Genomic DNA, 22,151 nt, shown 5'->3' with positions numbered 1-22,151 from the left:
AATGTTCTTCTCTCAGGCTCAGTGATATAAGAGATGTCTAGATTATTTTTAGTGCTTTGCATGTGCTCAAATATTTCACATTCATAAAAAGGTTGCTTTCCACATGTTATTCCATTTAAACTCCTCCTCTAAAGCGATTTCTCATGGGGAATAGCTCCATTAGAAGCCAATAAGTACTGGCAAAAATTTCACGACTTAGAGAAGGTTAAATGTAACACACTGAAGAAACAATTTAAAAGAAAACCAGCTGGCGACCAGCATTTCCGAAAATTCATAAGTATACTGGTGTTTAGGAGATAATATTTTTACCACATGAGAGAGATAATCCAATGTTAATTATTTATTGTATTGGCTGTGTGCTGCTCTGGATACCAGTTCAGCTACGTCACCTCAGCAGTGACCAGATAGTCCTTGAGAATTTTCCTTCAAGTAAGTTCATTTTAGTCTTGGGTCTTTAATGCCGTATTCATTCCTCTAGTTGATATCATCTAGCCTAGTGGCCAAATCATAATCTTTATTGAGGACACACTTATGGAATGACCTAGGTTTAAATTTTACTTCTACCAATTATGAGCTGGGAAATCGTGGTTCCTTTATATGTTTATGCACCTTAATTTATAAAATAGATAGCAAAAATATTTATCTTTTGTAGTTTTTAGGAAGATCAAACTAGGCTCAAAGTATGATGCATAGAATGCAATGGATCCCAGTAAAAAAGTGATCTATGGAGGGCTGGAGAGATGGCTCAATGGTTAAGAGCACTGGTTATTCTTCTATAGTCCCCGCACCCACATGGCAGCTCACAATTGTCTGTGACTCTAGTTCCAGGGCATCTGACGACTCTTCTGGATTATTCAGGCAAAGCATGGACATACTGCACAGAGGCAAAACACCCATCCACATAAAATTTAAAAAATTAAAAAGGGAATCTATCATTAGCATCATAAGTTAAGGGAGCTCAGTTACCTATCCAGTGGCTCTTCCTGGGTCTTAACCCTGGTGGAACTTGTCCATCTCAATGACCTACACCTGATGTGACATCTCACTTCTTGAGGACTTGGACAAAGTTTTGCATGCATTGTGGATTGTTTCCCTGCGGGACACACATGTATACTCTTATGATTGAATATGTATTCATATTGAACGTCAGAGGTTCACACTGATTTTCTTCCTCAATTGTGTTCCACTTCTTTTTGTCCAACTGAATATGGAGCTTGATGACCTAGCAAGCTGGCTGGCCAATGAGTCCCAGTAATCTATTTGTCTCTTCCTTCCCAGTTCTGGGGATATAAGTCTTACACCTTGGCTCTTACTTGGATGCAAGGGATTGAACTCAGGTCCTCACACTTGAGTAGCAGTATAATTTACTGAGCCTTCTCAGCTGAACTTGTTTTTAATTATTAAAGACATTTGTAGGTAAATGCTGTCTCCAACAAGTTCAGAAGTGTATGAGTTAATTAATCTGGACAAGAGTGACTTTCTGGGTGGATTTTTAGACCTATATTGAATCAACTCAACCTTTAAGAATAACTAACCATGTGGAATTCTCTAAGGCTGTGTTGATACTGGTGAATTCAACTAATCGTAGAGAACTTCTAGACAAAAACCTAGGTGAAACTCATATTGACTATCCAGTTCTTTGTTAAGATTTGTAGAATGTCATATGTGTATAAAGCTAAGATACCAGCAAATGATCATATATCACAAAAATGTTGCCTTGATAAGCAAGCCTTGTGTTGTACTCAACTCTCTTTAACCTAGCACTTGACCATGCTCTACAAACTCATTGGGAAGCATAAATACATGAGCACATTGACCATGTAACTCTAGAATGTACTGGTGAGTTCCTTGTTAACCCATATGCGATCATCTCTCAGCAAAGAGGAAAAGTTAAACCTCTTTCTTGGAGCAAATAGGAATTGGTGAATACCACCTTCTGTGAGATTTTTTTTAGAATTTCATAAGGTTTAAACTATTTCAGTATTTATTTTAAATTCTCAAGATTTGAACAACTCAGCAGTGTTTTGATTTATCTAGTATAGTAAGAAGTCTTACAAACCCAAAACTAAGAGATCAGCTTAGGCCTATTTATCTAGAGGTCTGACCTCATCCTACGTCACCAAACAGGGCCAATTATTAAACCACAAAACTTTCAAACCCACTGGATAAACTTCTTGAGCTTTCCCACCTACATTTAAACAACTATCTTTCATTCCCCCCATTGGCTAAATTCTTCTTAAAGCCAGAAAGCTATCTTCATTTTTCTATCCCTAGTCTTTCACAATATATCCAGCAGGCATCTCATAAGCAGAAGTTAGCTAGTGGGAAGATAAAATCAGAATATGATTGTTCAACCAGCAGAGACTTTTAAAGGACCTCACACAACAAGATTCTTTCGTGTTCTCAAAACATATTTCAATATGTAGAGGGTTGGAGGACTCACATCTTTAATAAAATGAAGTTAAAATTGCAGACCCGTATAAATTATTAAAGCACATAATCAGGTTTTATGGCAAAGCACAACCATGGTTGTGAATTAAAAATCCAAGAGGCTATGAGCTAGCTTCTATATTATTCTTTGGATTGGTCTCATTCATGGAAGATGTTCAATTCAACTTATTCAATAAAAAAAAAAATGCTCTTGTGGTACTATGTCCTCTTGACGACAAGAGGGTTATGGTCATATGCACGTCAATTTGTTTGCCTTTAACCGTGAAAAAAATGCCTTTCTCCCTTCCTAGTAAGCAGACACGTTTTCTTGAGCGCACAATTTCTTAGCCACTACTCACAACACCAGTTATTGCTAAAGAGTTGCATGGACTCATACTTGGACATCTATGAATGCACCTTTCAAACACTGTGCTGAAGGTATTCGAGTTGAATCTCATATAAAAAGTAAGCGTCTTACCTTTTTTTTTTTGTTGTTGTTCAAACAAGCAAGAGTTTTAAAAGAATGCTGCCTGGAGTCATGACATGAAATATGGTTTTTCATATTCTCACTGTTCTGTTCATCGTGGCTGCACCAGGAAATGAGAATGCATTTCTTTATGGAGAAGAATAAAAGGATAGTCATTATCTGTAAAACTCTTATGACAATAACATGGCAACAATCACAAGAAACCTTTCTAAACAAGGCGTGAAAGCAGAAACGAAATGGCTTTGCAATTAGTCATGTCTAGCTGACAGATTTTTTTCTATCTAAGGCAATTTGTGCTGAACATTTTATTTCGAGCCTCGAAGCTGATAAAAGGAGAAGAAAAAAAAGGAGTGTAGTTTTTGCTACATAAGACAGGTGGCGTAAGCATGCAACGCTTTAAAAAATATATCTAAAGTGATTATTTTCTCTCGGATTCTTTGAAAAAGCTTGCTGCGTTGGGGTTTGAGGCTGAGCCGGTGACGTCAGCGTGGAATGCGGAGTCAGGCGCTCAGGCTCGCTATAAGCAGAGGAGCTGTCCGGTGCTGAAACTGCCCGAGACCTCACCCAGCGGTAGAGGAGCTCCCTTGGAGCCATCCACACCTTCTAAGACTGAGGTAAGACTGCTTTCTCTTCAATTAACTGGAAAGTTTTCAATTGTGTGTCCTCCTTTGGTTTCCCAGATGGGAGGAAAAAGACAGTTTGGCAAGCTTATATTGATAGAATAACTGAAGGGCAACCTGCTGCTTTTCAGGCAAGGATACTCTGTATGCATGTATAAATGAGTCTGTGATTTACAGGATTGCCGGGAAAATATTCATTAACTATAATATTATTGAGAAAAACTGTATGCAGGGAGAGTGGAAAAGTTAAGGATTCTAGTGTCAACACGCCGATTAATGTAAAGTTAACCAAGCCTGATGTTTTGATTCTTTCCCTATTGCGTTGTTTTTCTCCCAAGAGTCAGATACAGATCCAGGAATATAATTTATATGCTTAATATTCTTCACGGTTAGTTTATAAGGATCCAAATGTCATTAACCAATAAGTCACAGAGGCAAACAATTTGGGTTTGTATGTAAACAATTTTCTTTGATATTCACCTTACAGGAACTCTGAATTAACTATTAATTATTTTATGAACTGGTACATCCCAGAAGGGCTTATGTTATTATGCATTAATTTTGGTCCTGAGAAAGTAGCTTAGAATGATTTTGAACATTGATTTCTTCCGTTTTCAAAGGTGAGCTATTATTTTGGAGGAAAGGTTCTATGAATACACAGAACTGATAACTTTGAATCCAGGAAAGAAAACATATAGAGCTATATAGATTTCAAATTGTAATTACTATGCTTTGGTTGCTACTTGGCTGAAGAGGTTGATTGAAACAAATTTATGCTTGTTTATCCTAAGGGGTTGAGTTGTTTGGATTAGATATATTCACATGTGTTGGTGCCTCAGTGTCAACGTTCCCAGCTGATTTAATCAGAAAGACATTTTTACTGTGAGAGGATTCGATAACAGCTAGCTGTTCAGGGAGCAACAATACCATTTGGATTTCAGAGAATTAAAATCTAAATCAAACACTATCTATGGTATTAGAACTATTAAATCTATCTTTGCTTCTTGCAAGAGATGCTTCTGGAGAAATGAAGTCACTTGAGTTTTAAAGGTAATCATATTGTCATCCAAAGTAAGCCTGAATTCAGTGATGCAATGGCCATGCTTGTAAGGCTGTGGTTCAAACTGCAACCAGCCAGCATTCTGTTCTAATTCTACAGAAAAACCTTCCTCCAAAGTAAAGGTTTTACAGATAATCATATAATCTATATGTTAAGATGTGTTAAGGGTATGTCAAGATAATGGTTTCAAAGCAAATCCACTCAATATGGTTTTCAAGATTACATTTAAAATGACAGCGGTGAAAATTGATTGTCAAAGCTAAATCATTCTGAAATATATATAGTATCTTCATTTAAGGTTGATTATATTACTCAGAATTTTATGAATAAAATTACTTTAAGTAAGCATTTGTTTGCTTTGAAAGCAGTCTCTGCATTCTTAAATATCCCACTTAGTGGTAATTTAATCAGTCAATATATCTATACTTTCAGCCATTTGACAGGTGTAAACAATTTGTAACATTCATTATCAATAAGATCTGCTAAGCAATATTTTGATGTCTAATCTAACAGAAAATTGTGTTCATATAACGTTGCTTATTTATCACAAAAGCATGATACATTGAAGCCATGAGTAAATTTGTAAACTTATTTACATACATTTGTTTTCAAGACAGTTCATAAGGATTGAAATAGCTTCTCCAGTATCAGCATTGCCAAACAGGAAATGTACAAGTGATTTCTCTTACTAATCCATCTGTGAGATTTTTTTACAGTATTGAAGAAAAATGAATGAAGAATTTTTTTAAGTAGGAAGAATTCAACACATTGTGTTTATCTAAATCGGGAGTTACACAGTGGTTATTTTAAGTTTTTTTCTAACAGTGTGAGTCACTTAAGATTTCACAGGTCCCTACAAAAATAGACACAGACATAAGACAAACTGAATCTGAACACTCACAAGCTTAGAAATAGACTAGCTAAGTAAACTTATGTTCTCTCTGTAGCATCTGTTTATTTACTATACACTAGAGGGAAGATGAAAAATATAACCATAATTGCATTTTGCAAGTCAGCCACAATATAATTATTAGAAGATTGGAGCATAGAAAAAATTAAACAGTATAGGTTATTATTTTAGTAGGCTTCCACAAAAAGCTTCCTTGGTTTAGCTTACTAGCTGAGACTATGGAAGATCCAGGTTTTAGGGTTTTTTTAACTAACTGCTGGAGCTATTGCTTGGAGAGTTGACCAGGACTCATGTACAAGGTACTCAGTGTTATTGACACCAATGTATTGTATTACATCATCATATATAGCTGCTGCACTTCTAAAACACAGAAGTGTTTTATAATCATATTATAAATCATATATTATATATAATTATATATAATTCAGAGAACAAATCAAAAGAACTATTATTTTGACACAACCTTATGGGCACAATTGTATGTATATGTGCATGTATCACAAGAAATTATTTTGTGTTTGATTTTAATAGAATGCTGTCTGAAATAATTACAACATTTTAAAAAGTCTTGTTTTAGTGAACAGAAACATGGTTTTTGATTTGAGAACCCCCCATGTCAGTGTTTTCCCTCTCTTAAACCAAGAGAATACCAGACAAGTCTGATGCAAATGACTAACCATTTTCCTATAGATTCCTATGGTTAGCTTGTGAGGGTCATATAGGAAATAGTTGTGAATTTTAAATAGTTCTCCTAGGCATATTACAAAATTACTTCTTTATTCCCCCTTGTGTCTGATGTTTTCCTTTTCTCCTCATGTCTTCTAGCTTGTATCCTTTGTGCTAACTCACATTTTCTCTGCTTTAGGGAAATCTTTACGACATGGCAGAAGCTAAGACCCACCAATTTGGAGCACTTCTGCTTCTTGTCCTCATCTCTGGAGCTGAAGCAGCTTCCTTCCAGCGAAACCAGCTGGTCCAGAAAGAACCAGACCTCAGATTGGAGAATGTCCAAAAGTTTCCTAGTCCTGAAATGATCAGGGCTTTGGAGTACATAGAAAAGCTCAGACAACAAGCTCACAGAGAAGAAAGCAGCCCAGACTACAATCCCTACCAAGGCATCTCTGTTCCACTCCAACTCAAAGAAAACATTGAAGAAAGTCACTTGGCCGAGAGCTCAAGGGATGCACTGAGTGAAGATGAGTGGATGAGGATAATACTGGAGGCTTTGAGGCAGGCTGAAAATGAACCACAGTCTACCCCCAAAGAAAATAAGCTCTTTGCCTTGAATCTGGAGAAGAACTTCCCAGTGGACATGGTGGATGACTACGAGACTCAGCAGTGGCCAGAGAGGAAACTCAAGCACATGAGGTTCCCTCTTATGTATGAAGAGAATTCCCGAGAAAACCCCTTCAAACGTACAAATGAAATCGTAGAAGAACAATACACACCCCAGAGTCTTGCTACCCTGGAGTCTGTGTTCCAAGAGCTGGGGAAACTGACGGGGCCAAACAACCAGAAGCGTGAGAGGGTTGATGAGGAACAAAAGCTCTACACAGATGATGAAGATGATGTGTACAAGAACAACAACATTGCCTATGAAGATGTGGTGGGGGGAGAAGACTGGAGCCCCGTAGAGGAGAAAATAGAGACTCAAACCCAGGAAGAGGTGAGAGACAGCAAAGAGAACACAGAAGCAAATGAACAGATCAATGAAGAAATGAAACGTTCAGGGCAGTTGGGGCTCCAGGATGAAGATAACCGGAAAGAGAGTAAAGACCAACTCTCAGAGGATGCCTCCAAAGTCATCACCTACTTGAGAAGGTTAGTGAATGCTGTGGGCAGTGGGAGGTCACAGAATGGGCAAAATGGGGACAGGGCAGCCAGGCTTCTTGAGAAACCACTTGATGCTCAGTCTATTTACCAGCTGATTGAAATCTCCAGGAATTTGCAGATACCCCCTGAAGACTTAATTGAGATGCTCAGAGCTGGAGAGAAACCAAATGCGTTGGTGGAGCCGGAGCAAGACCTGGAGCTTCCTGTTGACCTAGATGACATCCCAGAGGCTGACATAGATCACCCTGACATGTTTCAGAGTAAGCTGCTCTCCAAGGGTGGGTATTCCAAGGTACCTGGTCATGGTATGATAGAGGCCTTGCCTGAGGGGCTCAGTGTTGAGGACATTTTAAATCTTTTAGGCATGGAAAATGAAGCAAATCAGAAGCCCCCTTATTTCCCCAATCAATATAGCCGAGACAAGGCTCTGTTGAGGCTCCCCTATGGTCCTGGGAAAGCTAGAACCAACAAGATTCCCAAAGCAGCCTGGATGCCAGAGGTTGAAAGCAGACAGGCACCCTATGAAAACCTGATAAATGATAAAGACCAAGAACTTGGAGATTACTTGGCCAGATTGCTAGTTAAGTACCCTGAGCTCTTGAATTCCAACCAGCTGAAGAGAGTGCCCAGCCCAGGCTCCTCAGAAGATGATCTTCAGGAAGAAGAGCAACTAGAACAGGCCATCAAGGAACAACTGGGTCAAGGAAGCTCCCAGGAAACTGAGAAACTGGCCACGGTGAGCAAAAGGCTTCCTGCAGGATCCCTGAAGAATGATGATGCCCTAAACAGACAGTACTTGGATGAAGATATGCTCATGAAAGTGCTGGAGTACCTCACCCAAGAAAAGGCTGAGCAGGGGAAGGAGCATCTTGCCAAGCGGGCCATGGAAAACATGTAAACAGCTTCAACTATTGCCCAATTTTCCTTCTTTCCCATAAGTGAACTCCCTACATTTCTCTTCAGTGTGTTGACCTCTATCTTGTTAACACTGTAATACCTTTAAGTGATGTACAGGCAGATGACTCCAGGTCATTTTGGGATCTGCTTCACTTACTTTGAGTTGTTATCTTGTATATGGATATGTGTAAATGTTATGATTCCCAGATTAAAGATGTATGTCCTTTATTTAAGAAAGATATCTATGATAATGTTGAACAGTGTATCTAATGGTCACGACATTGATGATGCTTACATATGATAAAGAGTGTCCTATAATTATCTTGGAAGTTTTTAACATTTATTGAATTATTTTGTTACTGTCTGTAGTGTTTCGTGGACTTCTGAAGAAAACCCAATAAAGCATTATAAATATATAGTTTTACTTATAAGGCCTTTTCTATTGTGTGCTTTATTGTTTATTAATAAATGTTATTTCTGGATACCTTCGGACTCTTCATTCTGGAAAACCAGAGACAAGTACTTTGGACCAAGCAGCAGGAAGCCAAAGGAGAAAATTATTACCTTTACAGGCAATCCAGGTAAGAAATTGTGAACATTGTATGTGATCATACTTTCTTCCTGCAGGATGCTGTGAATATTCCCCAACAGTCCTATGTCTTTTCATGTTTTGTCCACATACCTCATTAACAAAAATAAGCCCATTGGTATAGTCTTTACAATTAATCTTAATTTACATAAATAAAAGACATTAAACTTTCCACACTCATATATAACATCAAAATGAAAGAAAACAGGTAAGAGTGGGAAAAAGAGAGGAAGGGAGAAAGGGAGGAGGGAGATGGTATAGAAGAGAAGGAAGGAACAAAGACCAGGAGGGAGGGGAGGGAGGGAGGGGGGAGGGGGGAGGAGGAGGAGGGAGGAGGGGGGGAGGGAGGGAGGGAGGGAGGTAGATGGAGAAAGATGGAAGGGAGGAAGGGAAGAAGATAGAGTAGGAGGGAAGAGAAGAAGAAAGGGAGAGAGGGAGAGGAGGAAAGAAATTAGTTGCTGTGTACGCGACAATCAGAAATGACTACAGATTTGGAAGCAGGCTGTACATCCTCAGGTCACATTGATTCCCCAAAGATGAAACTGATTGCAGAAGAAGTAAATCATCACAGGGAAGGTCAGACCAAATGCTCTGTGTCTCCTGCTTTCGTGAATCAGGCCATGGCACACAACTGTTGAACATCATTACAGTGCATGGCATCAGCATGCTGATGTGTCAATGCAGGATCAACAATAACAGCCAAATCAACAGCTGCAAGAGAATATGGACAACCAAATAGTAGCGGTTATAAAAAATTAGTCAATAGTAGCTATATGTCAAGTTTGTGCTGTGTGTCAGGTGATGCACAAATATTTCACTTACTTTAGCTTACTTGGTTCACCTTACCTCACTGTCAAAGATGGATTTTAATCTCCTCATAATTATTTCTGAAAAAAAACTAGAGAAATTTAGTAATATTCCAAAAGTCAACCAGCATTATGAGTTGTGAAAATCTTTTTTTTTTTTTTTTTTTTTTTAGCTACTTCCTTACTTGCCTCTCTTTAAATACTGGCTGAAGGGAGGGATTTGGAAAGGTGATTGACTCATGAAATTTGAATATAGGTCACTTCCAGAGGATGGTATATGTGTATGTCTGTCTGTGTGTGTGTGTGTGTGTGTGTGTGTGTGTGTGTGCACGTGTGTTAGTGTAAATGCATGTATGTATGTGTACATGTGTATGTGTGCTTGTGTTTGTGTCTCAGAAGTTCCTTGACCTGTCAAAAGGCAGCGGGGGAGTCAGGAGAAAGCACTGAATACAATTTTCCTGCTATTTTTCCAGATTATTGGTCCAATTATCTCCCAATTTCATTAATTGCTGGAATCTGTAGGTAGAAGGAAACTTAGAGGTGATTTTCAGCACAGAGTATCTAACCCATGGTCTTAATCCTCAAATATGTTCACGAGAAGAACTTTCTTTTTAGAAGGCAGCCTTATGAATGGTGGAATTGGGATTTAACCCATCACTAACCATAACCCTCATGCACTTGTACTTCTATATGGTTCTGGGAATTTATGATGTTTGGAGTCAGAAGCAAACAGACATACAGGAACAAACTGAGGCTCCCTCGAGTAGAGGAATCCAGGGCATTTGTGTGGTCTAAAACTACAAATGATTCTATATGTCACAGACACTGCCCACACAGTATACCAGTATACACACACTCTCTCTCTCTCTCTACACACACACACACACACACACACACACACACACACACACACACACTCACACACACACACACACACACAGTGTATTAACTTGCTTATTATTGGGCCCTGAGTTAATTTCATGACTCTCTTCACACAAGTCTTGAGCAGAAACATATAACACCTTCATTTGACCTAGTAGATTTTTTCCTTTGACATAATATTTAAATAATCTACCAAGATGTTGGACAGTGAGAACAAGCTAACAGGCACAATCAATCAGGCTCCAAAATGGAGTAAGCATACAGGTGGGTGAGGTGTGATGTCGTACTTCTGCTCTACCATGTTGCATTTCTCTTAAAGCCTCAGTTAGGCTTGATGCTTCATGAATCTTTAATGGAGACATTGCAGGCATTAAGATTGGAATTTGCAGTGATAACTTTAATTTGGAATATATATTCTTTGCCTGATCATCCCCAGACATCACTCAGCAAACCTCTTTGCCTTTTCTGCAGTACTACCATATCCTCAGCTATTGACTCATCAGAACTACTTATTTCTGATTCACTTTTTTCATAAGTACTTCAGTGCTTTGCTCTTTAGCATAGGAAATGAGGCTCCAAGTACCATTCAAGGATGTGGATAGTAAATTAATTGGAATTAGGGCAATATTGTCCCTCTCTCAGCCAGAAGCCCCCTTCATCAGCAATCAAACTCTAAGTAATGCTCCTCAAAGGTTAACTCTGGGAGGAGAAACTGGCTCCACCCTTTGGAGGAGTGGATGCCTCTACCAGTGAAAGTCAGATGGAGGCCTAGCATTCTATCTGCTCTGTCTCTGAACCATCCAGATCTTCACTCCTTTCTGAGCTCATGGCCTATCCACTTAGCTGCCATGGTAGTTTGAGTGAGAAATGTTATGCATGGGCTCAAGTATTCCAACACTTGGTTCCCAGTGAGTGATGCTTTTGGGGGGGCTTAGTAGCCACGTGGTATGCTGCCTGCCGTGCATCTCTGGGAGAAGGGCTTTGAGATTATATAGCCTTCCCTTATTATTTTCAGCCCACTCCCTTTGCTCTGTGCTTGCCTTGGATGATAATAGCTCTCAACTTTCTGTTCCTGCTGCCATGCCTGCCCCTTGCTGCCATGCTTACCTGACATGACGGGCTCCTATCCCTCTGGAGGCACAAGTCAAAATAAATTCTCCCTTCCTTAAGTTGCTTTTGGCTGTGGTATTTATCACTGTGACAGAAAAGTAACTAAAACAAGCAGCCTTGGGGACTATGAGCACTAATCTTATTTTTGTGCTCTTCCTAACAAGACTTCAATCTTCATCTCTTACATCCTAACCCGGTAAACTTGAATTTCACTTTTCTGAATCTCAACTCCTCATATTCTATAACTGTTCATCCTGTGCTCTTTGATGCTCAAGCCAATCATAAACAGAACACCCAGCACCAACTTGTGGGAACACTCCTCCCACTTCTTCCTCCAAGAGAACATAATTAACCTTTAAAGTTCCTGCTTCCTTTCAGCTCTTTCCTTGTTTCCCTTCCACTGCCTGCCCTGCAGGTTCCCTTAACGAACTATAAATCTCACATAAGTACACATTATGTCTTATTGCTGTGGTCACTTGTTGCTCCAAGTTACTTCCCCTCACTTATGAAAGAGTAATTTTGATGGTTAGTTTTAATAATTAACACAAACTAGAGTCACCTTGGAAAAAAGTTTTGAGGGATTTTCCTAGATCATACTGGCCTGTGGGGGATTTGTTTTCTTAATTGGGTAATTGGGAAAAACCTGGCCCATTGTGGGTAGCACCATTCCTTGGTTTTGGGTCCAGAAGTATGTAAAGGTACAGAAAGCCGTGCAAGCAGACATATGTGTTCATTTTCCCTCTGTGCTTTACTGTAGCTGTGAGTAGTTACATCAAGTTCCTGTCCTGACTTTCCCACAATGATGGACCTCACTTGGACTTCCAAGCCAAATAAAACCCTTTCTCCCTCAAGTTGATTGTTGTCAGAGGGTTTTTTTTTTTTTAAATAGAAGCATCAGTAATGAAACTAAGGCTGTAGTTTTGCTCAGATTGTAGCTCTGTTTCTGTTGGAACACCTCTGACTGAATCATCCATGAAGATGACTGTTTCAGCTGTCCAGTCACCATCCTTCGCTTCCCTTGGTAGACCCATGATCTTTTCCTTATTAGTCATTGAAACCTATCCTAAATTAAAAAGGCTAACACATTATTAAAACATTTTTAGCTACAGATTTTCAGTCTTCACCCCAATTCCAATAATCCTTGCAGCTACCGCCTCCAAGTGTAATTGAATTATCATATTTCTAGGCTCTCTTCTCCCCATTATTCTTCACCACCCACCTTGTAAAGTGTACATCGACTGGTTAATCATTATAATAATTGCCTTGTAAGCATTTTTAACTGTCTTCTGTCTGTGTCTCATTGTAATTTCTTTGATAAACAACAACTTTAGTAAAATCCAATTCTCTACCCACTCATCTCTCATTCCCTACAACTGAACATAACAAGAGCAAGACACATAACCACACTGACATATTTAATTTTACATCCTTTCTCATAGACCCCAAGTGACCCACAGTGCTGTCCTGCAATGCTCATATATCTCTACTCTGTTCAGTCTCTCACTCTTTAGACTAACACACTTTTCTTTCTGAGAATAGGTAACACTGTCTCCATGGTCTTCGTTCCCAATTCACTGAGAAAAGATGAATCCACATAAAAAAGACGGTCAACAGCTTCCTATTTTCATTTCTGTTTTCCCATTTTTGATTTTATTATTTTAAATATCTGATAGGGGAAGTCCTTGTGTGTATATGTTTGTTTTATTGGTTGATAAATAAAGTACTAATGGCCAATAGGGAAGCAAGATAGGTGGGACTAGGAGTAGAGGAGGATTCTGGGAAATGTAGTAAAAAGAAGTCTTGTGATCTAGACAGGAAGTGACATAGCAGGCAGACTCAGAATATAAGCAGAATATAAGCAAGAAATAACTCTCTTCCTCTTCCTCCTCTAGTCTCTGTGGAGCCGCCATGTGATACCAGGAAGAGGATGCATGCCACCAGCATCCTCCATAAGTCTTTATAAATATATAGATTATGGTTATGGTTGATACTTAAGACAGAGGAAGCATATAAGAAATCCTAATCTTTGGCCAGCAGCACTGTAACTCATATAAGTGTCTCTGTGTTATTTGGGGCCCTAACCTGGTGGCAGAAGTGAGTGGCTGGTGGAAAAAGATTTATCGTTACAAATGTCTGGTCTATTTTCTTCCCTTTAGTAACCTCCCAACTTGTGTGCTGGATCTGTTCTCATCCTCACTAGGGAAATTGATCTAACAGCTTTCTCCATCCTTGTTGCAGCTATGGTTGTTAGTAAGCAAATAGACTACTTTTTATAAATCTTTTCATAGTTATGTGCCAATACCAACCTTTATTCATTTTACCTCTTATTTAGACATTAGCTACCATCTCTCCACAACAATGGCTTACTAAAATAAGCAAATTACAAACTTTGATATCAGTTCCTTGTCCTTGAAATATTTGAATTAATGGCTCTGATGGTTAATTCTGATTACTGACTTGATTTGGATTGATAAGCATACAGGGCATTAATGAGCTACATCTTTGAGTGTATCTGTAAGGTCATTTCCTAGAAGTTAAACTGAGGCAGTTAAGACTTATTCTGAATGTGGGTCACAACCTCCAATGGGTTAGGGTTTCAGACTGAATATAAGGTGAAATAGAGAAAGTCAGAACCCTTATATTCACCATTTACTGTTTCATGGCTGATACCACAGACCAAGCCAATCCTACCACTATGCTTTCTCATCACTATATACTACAGCCCCTGAATCAAGAGCCAAATAATCTTTATTCCTTAAGTTATTTTTCATCAGATACTTGCTCAATGCAGAAAATGGGTACTGAGATGTGGAACTGTTGTTGCAATAAACCTGAGCTTATGGTGCATAGGTTTGGGAAACTGATTTTCAGGAAGCATATGGAAGACTTTGGCAGTATGGGTTAAAGAAGCTGTAGAATTTCCTAAAGCAGAACATACAATAAAGACTGCAATAAACATGACTATGAGAGTCATATGTTTTTGGAACTGGTTTGTGGGAGGATGGGGGGGGGAATCTTAAAGAAATGGGTAGGAAAAGCCCTAAAGTAATTTAAGAAGAGCTCAGTGGGCTGGCCTGGTTGGTGTTTGGAGGACCAGAATGCTTATATAACTGTGGGTAGTAGAGACTGTGCTCATGAGATTCAAATAATAATTCTATCAATAATTCACACTATTCCAAAAAAAAAAAACCACCCAAAACAACACCACCACCAACAAAACAACTGGCTATGCTCTTCCTGTGTCCTGAAAATCTGAGTGGACTTAAATTCATACATAGTGGGATAATTTTTTAGTGGCAGAAACTTAATGACAGAATAGCACTCTCGCTGTGACATGGCCACTGCTTGTTATGTATAGTTGGGTTTATAGTAAGAATGCAAAGCATGGAGCAGAGCATAAAGGTGTTTTGAAATGCGAAGTTTGGCAAGGGAATGAGAGGCTGCTAAAGTTCTAGACAGGGCATACAAGGAGGATATAGACAAAGTGGCTGTCATTGTTAAAAGATTGACACATAGAAAAGGAATGGTTTCATTCTGCACTAGGGCAATACCTAAGGTGCCGTGAGGGCAAGACTCCACTCATGAGGAGCTCCAGTTCATAAAGATGCAGGTTCACTTGAAAGGATAGTGTCCTAAAGGGGAGCGCACGAGACAATAGAGATTCCTGGCGCCCTGTTGCAGCGGGGCCACCTAGAAACACAGTAATTCAGATTCAGCTCACAGGTGCAGTTGTGATTGTGTATTCTCGCTTCATGGTGTCAGCTTTCTGTATTAGTTGCTTCTCTTGTTATGATAAAATACCACAGCAGTTTGAGGGAAGAAAGATTTATTTTGGATCACACTTCGATGGTACAGATAGTTACCGTGGGAGGGAAAGCATGGTGTAAGAGGGGCTCACTGCTGTGACACCAGTAGTCGTGAGACTGCTGCTCACATCTGAGTGGACTATGAAGCAGATGTGGGACAGGAAGCTGTGCCAGACGATACTCACTCCCAACAACCCACTTCCTCCCATGATGCTTCACTTTCCAGAGGTCCCATAACCTCCCAGCAGTACCAATCTTTGGAACTAGTATTCAAACTGATGAGTGTGTGTGTAGCATGCCACACGACAGCACTATTACATCAATACTAAGCTTATTCTATCAAAACAGATTTGGTAAAACCTATTTGTAAATGTTCACAGAACTAAATAAATGGGAGAGAAGACACCACTATTGATCTTGATTTAAATATTATTCCATATCAACTCTTCCATTTGTGTTCCAAGAAGACATAGTGACTTTGGGGGAGCTTTAGTATGTCTGTAGTTTAATTGGGAAGGAGAAGACAGAGACCCCAGCTCATGGAAACCAGGTAGACATATTTACAGTGTAACATCACAGTAACAAAAGAATCCCTGTTATGATTAGGTAATTTGTTCAAATATAAGAGCTTTCTCGTACAACAAAAATTTTACCTACTTATTTTTTAAATCAATATAGGTGAAAATTATAGTTGCTTTGATAATAGAAGAAAAATAGTTACTAGTATAATAACGGTGTGGGCCTTAGCCACATGTTTATGAAAGTTATGTCAGTTAGACTGTGTAGTCACCTGAGGCTGATGTTTTTTATTCTGTAGCTTCTATTTCTGACTATTGGAAGGTTAGGATGCCCTGGGGGTTTGATCTCAGAACTTCTGATGGGTGAAGAGAAACAAGGATGGAGAGCCTTAGCTGGCTTTACTTACTTTGATCTGGAATGAGATGGCAGCTGTCCTCAAGTGTATTTCACTAGTACCTGCCCTCTAGAATGCTCATCATAGCAACTATCAGTAATTGTTTTTTGTGGAAGACCAAAGCCACACATGTATTTGTATCTAATTTCCAAATGCCTGTAGCCACTCTGTTTTCTAATCCCAGGACATTTTTTCACATAAAAATGTATTGCTGATGCCTTGAGGTTTGTTATTTTATCAGACTCTTTCTCTTTCCTTCTTAGGGTTCATTCATGCCATTTCATTTGATCAGTGTCATTGATGTGAATTCTGGATGGTCCAGAGATGTGATGGGTAGGAAACAGGAGTATTATTGCGTTACAAGCCAGGGTCTATGCAAAACACAGTGATGGAGCAGCTGTTGTGTTTCCTCCTGTTGCTGTAGCATTCAGTTATATCCCGACACATTGGTTTCTCAGCCTGTTAATTTCAGCCCCTTATGCTGTAACTACTTGGAGAAAGTCTTTGATTATGAAACAACCCATTCTGGATCTAGCTGTCATAGGGTCCAATTTAATTCAATCCATTTCCTGAGAAAAGGTGAGAAGTTTGTGGGTGGTGGGAACCAATAATTCAGGTTTACAATCCTATTTTATTCTAAACTTAGCCCACGTGGGCAAGGAAAACTGATGAGTCGCAGTGTCCATATGATATGGTTACCTTTTCTACTATTGTTGCCTAAATCCCTTCATTCTGTGTAAGAAAACTAAGTAAATAATAAAGAATTATTATTTATTTGTGAAGATGAGAAGCTGATGGAAGATAATCTCTACAGACTTAAGGATATTTAATAATGAGGTTTTGGTTTTTGTTTGTTGTTTGTTTTTGTGCGTGTCATTTAAGAACTGCTGAGCTGACTCCACATGTAAGGGTGCTTGCTGCCAAGCTTGACAATCCCAGGACCCACAGGTACAAGGAGGAAATCAAATCCTGAAAACTGTCCTCTGAACTTGACACTTGTGTCATGGGATGCATACACTCTCTTACACACACACACACACACACACACACACACACACTTAAATAAAATGTAATTTTAATTAAAAGTAGCTAATTATTCTTTCTTGATTTTCCCATCTGTGAGAATTACATTGAGAGGACTAAAGAGCAAATAAAATAGCTGCCTCTCCCCTTCCTCCTTAGTGATAATCCCATAATTTAATTCATTCTGAGCCAACAGGTTGCTATGGTAGCAGGAGAGTCAGGGTTGTAGCTTTTTTGCCCAGTTCTTCAATGTGGAATCAGCTCCGCGCAGGATGAACTTCAGAATGCACAAAACCAGGGGAAGCACTGTCTGCCCTGACCTTCTGACCTGCATCTTTAAGAAAACAACACTACACTAGTGGCAGTACCAGGGCAAGACTCCTGAGTAGGTCAGCGGCCCTTCCAGGGTGTTGAGTGGAGCAAGCCATGATCTCTGTCTCTTTATTTACCTTAGGATTCAATCCTCAAAAGATTCATTATGTAAAGTCAAGTTACAATCAACAACAACAACAAAAATGTATGTATGAGAAGAATTTTTGACTTTATGTTGTATGTTTCGGCTCGCTTCCCCTCTAAGCTCAGTTAAAGGCTTAATTCCTAAAACCACGTGTGCTCATACACACTGAAACCATATCAAAAATGGGACTCTTGCAGCATAGAATTCAGTATGAAATCTACATTGTGAAATTTGCCTATTATGTGAAAACTGCCTTCCTAAGACAAATATGTTACTGTTATGTATGTGATATTACATATTAATCACATATTGGCATATGTGATCTGTAATATGCATGGAAAAGATTTGCATGTCATGTAAAGTTCTCTACTTATGTTAAAGGTGCATGTGTATATGCAAATATTCATGGAAATAAATATAATTTAATTTGTAAATCTACCTACTAAAATCAACAAATGTTATTCCCTCCCCACAATGTTTCCGTGAAGATTTATTGTCTTTTCTTAAGTTTTTTTGTGGATGCACATATAACATTAAAGAAGAATGTCCATAAAAGACAAGTTAGTGATGAATCAGATTTTGTAATGCCATTTATTCTTAATTTCCATGAAATGAAAATCTTTGGGGATAGGAGCACATTGGGGATAGAGACACATAGGTTGTAACCCAGTGGTTCTCAACCTTCCTCATGCTGTGATCCCCTGATACGTGTTCCCCATGTTATGGTGAACTCCCCAACCAGAAAATTATTTTTGTTATTAGTAAAACTTTTACTACGTCATAACTTTAATTTCACTACTGTTATGAATAGTAATATAAATATCTGTAGTATCTATGTGAATATGTAGAATATCTGATATGTGACCCCCAAAGGGGAAGGAGTCGAGTTGAGACCCACAGGTCTTTAACCTTTCTGAAATTAAGCACACCCCATGCATAGAATTTTCCGGAAGCAAGACAACCCTCCAGGGAGTTTTATGGGTCAGTGACTCAACATCCTCCATTTCTTCCCTCCATATGGCATGCTACTCAACTTTCTGCCAGGCTTCTTTTCTTCTACTTTTTTTTTCCGAGACAAGGTTTCTCTGTGTAGCTTTGGAGCCTATCCTGGCACTCGCTCTGGAGACCAGGCTGGCCTCGAACTCACAAAGATCCGCTTGCCTCTGCCTCTCGAGTGCTGGGATTAAAGGTGTGTGCCACCAGCGCCCGGCTGCTTTTCTTCTACTTTTTAACAAATTTTAAAAACAATCTTATTTTACATACCAATCCCAGTTCCCCCTCCCCCCTGTCCTTCCACTCCCCCCACTATCTCCCCATCCCTCCCCCCATTCACTGCTCAGAGAGGATGAGGACTTCCATGGGGAATCATCAAAGTCTGTCACATCATTTGGGGCAGGACCAAGGCTCACCTCCCTGTATCCAGGCTGAGCAAGGTATCCCTACATAGCGAATGGGTTCCAAAAAACCAATTCATGTACTACGAACAAATACTGGTTTCATTGCCAAGGGCTCCATAGACTGCCCAAGCCCCCCAACTGACATCCACATTCAGGGAGCCTAGTTCTGTCTTATGAAGGTTCCTCACTGTCAGTCTGCAGTGTGTGAGTTCCATGTCTCAGGCCAGCTGTTTCTGCAGGTTTTTCCAACATGGTCTTGACCCCTTTGTTCATCACTCCTTTCTCTCTACAACTGAACTCCAGGAGTTCATCCCAGTGCTTAGCTGCGACTCTCTGCTTCTATTTCCTTCAGTTACTGAATGAAGGCTCTATGATTCTGCCAGGCTTCTTGTTCAGTCATTAAGATCCAACTTGATCAACACCTGTTGGGTATTATTGTCTTATATACTCTGCCTTTACCATCCTTCTGGGTTTTTTATTTCCCTATTTAGTAGTTATTTCTCCAACAATACTTACAAAATTCTACTGAAACAGAAGACAAAAGAAAGGAAGCAGGATTGGGGATGGAACAGTGTGAAAATGAGAGAGCTACAGACCAGAAGTCACTCCGGACACCAATGGGACCCTCCAGCAGCTCTAACTTCACTGTGGTAAGCAGGGGTGTCACCCCCCATCTCACCTTACTCACACTCACTACACAGCCTCTGAAAGAACAACAACTAGGTAAGCGTGTTTGCTTCTTCACATGTGTTTCAGGGCTACCCAATCAGAGAGGAATTCCAGCTTGGACTTCGAGGAAGCCCTCAAAGGAGCTAACCACTGCAGGCTCTGGGCAAGTCCCTTGCAGCTTTACTGAGAGTTTTTTTTTTTTTTTTTTTTTTTTTTTTTTTTTTTTTTTTGAATTGGAATATGAGAGACCAGGGTGAGATTATGACATTACAGCAGAGGACTCCAATCTCCTCTGGGTCTCTCATTACATGTAACTTTCCCATTTGCCATCTCCAGTACAAAGCAGGCACCATTATAAAGGAAACAGGACATTAAAGGACTTCATTGGTTTAATAAATTGAAGACTTTCTCCTAAGAGGGGTAGATTTTTTTTTCTATTTGACATTGGGTTGTAGGGAGTAACCCTAGCCCCGCCCAATAGTCCTGAGGCAGGTACCAGGTGGACCTGGGGACTCGTGCCGCTCTTAAGAAGTCTCCTTTACGTCATCCCGGCTTTCCTTCACCCCGCCCTTATGGGCGAGTCCCCAGGTCCACCTGGTACCTGCCTCAGGACTATTGGGCGGGGCTAGGGTTACTCCCTACATTGGGTTAATTTGTTTCTCTGATAATTTGGTGGCTATGGCTGAAGAGAAAGGGAGGGCTAGCTACAGGGAAAAAAAGATAACACATTTTTCTTCATGTGTAAAAAGTAATTATGTTTGGACCCTTTGATGTATTTTATTATTACTTTAAGATTCATAATGTGGAACCCACAAATAGCTACAGAAAAGAACAGTTCTTTTTTCGTTGTCTATTTGTTTTCTGCAAAGTTTGTGTAAAGCACTCCCCAAAAATAGTGATTTTAACACTTGTATGTATTTTACATTTTTCCCTTTTCCATGTTGGACAGTGGAGGAAAAGAAAGCAATTCTCTTTCATCTCTATTTCCTCTGATAATGTTTCTTCCCTTGCATCTATATCACCAGGGAAATATGTGTGAAGGAAAATTGGATTCTTGCAGTGAAGGTGTGTTGGGTGCCAAATCAAACCTGAGGACTCCAAAGAGATGTGAGTTATTGATTGCAAGTTATAGTGAAGAATCTTCATGCATTCTCACTGCATCCCAGGACCCAGAATCAAACTGGATGACTTCCCTGTAATGGATGAAACAACTCAAAGCCTACTGTGTCATGTGACTAGGGCAGGCTACAAGAGAAATAGCAGTAGCATATTGGAGCAAAAGCTGGAAGGGAACTTAGTTCTTTCCTAAAATCTTTCACCACCCACTCATCCATTCATCTTCACTTTGCTATTTAAGTCATTCATGATTCATTGCTCATTAAATTTAGGGCACTAATGGCTAATATGAGGAAGATAAACAAAAGAAATTGAATTTTGCCTTCTAGTTGCTCCCAGTCTAGTTGGGGACATGGCTTTATCAATGTGTGCATTTGGAAAAAGCTATACAAGTCAAAGGGATAGCATGAACCCTGAGATATTTAGGGGTAATTAGTAGAGAGGCTTTGACTTCACTGCTCTCTCTGCATCTGAAGACAGATACCTGAGATGGAGAGACAAAACACACCACCACATCAAATAAGAAAACAACAAAACCATGCAAAGAGCACTGGGCTTCAATCCATTATTAAGACTGTTCAGGCAGTGTGTGCTCCCTCCCCTCTATCTCTTGTGCCATATGTTTCCCTATCCTCTTTAAGGATGTTGGGATGGCATGACAAGTCCTAGAACCAGAATCTGAAACACTATGTATGTTGTTGTGTCAGAATAGATGCTGTCTGTGATTTTGATAGGCACCTGTGGAAAGCAGAGAGGGTTTGTTTGTAAGAGGCCTCATCTGGTTCCATGAGCCTTACCTATGACCTTTCCCCATGATTCACGTGCTTCAGTGTTTATATGAGCTGATGAGGATCTTGAATTTTTTAAATAAAAATCCCCTTTTCTTTTTGGTGCTGGGGATTGAACACAGGGTCTGTGGATGCCAGAGAAGTGTTCTGCTACTGCCCTACATGACAGTCCCAGGAATCTGTCAGAATGTAGACGGTGGTTAGATATGTATTGAGCCTGGGATTCTTGGTTGTAGGTGATGAGGCTAGACTGTGTTTGAAAAGCAAAGTTCCAGGGCAGAATGTTTCTGTGTGAAAGAAGCAGAGACAGGCCCTGCAACTCTATTTCTCCTCCAGACATTGTAATTAGTTTGTGTAA

General features: G+C 39.6%; 1 protein-coding gene across 1 annotated transcript; it reads left to right on the top strand.

The window, feature by feature from the left end:
• The first annotated feature begins 6,378 nt into the window (after positions 1–6,378).
• On the top strand, positions 6,379–8,609 carry Scg2 (secretogranin II). Its single transcript, XM_035439252.1, has one exon. It carries the CDS (start codon positions 6,388–6,390, stop codon positions 8,236–8,238), a length of 1,851 nt encoding a protein of 616 aa, XP_035295143.1. The 5' UTR covers positions 6,379–6,387; the 3' UTR covers positions 8,239–8,609.
• The last annotated feature ends 13,542 nt before the right edge of the window (positions 8,610–22,151 follow it).

This window comes from Cricetulus griseus, chromosome 2 (genome assembly GCF_003668045.3).
Source record: "Cricetulus griseus strain 17A/GY chromosome 2, alternate assembly CriGri-PICRH-1.0, whole genome shotgun sequence".
Classification (NCBI taxonomy): Eukaryota; Metazoa; Chordata; class Mammalia; order Rodentia; family Cricetidae; genus Cricetulus; species Cricetulus griseus.
Note: the sequence above shows the minus strand (reverse complement) of the source record. Positions and strands in the feature narration are given on the sequence as shown.

What these genes read in the sequence shown, in the direction of transcription:
- Scg2 (XM_035439252.1), top strand. Translation starts at nt 6,388, where the DNA reads ATGGCAGAAGCTAAGACCCACCAATTTGGAGCACTTCTGCTTCTTGTC.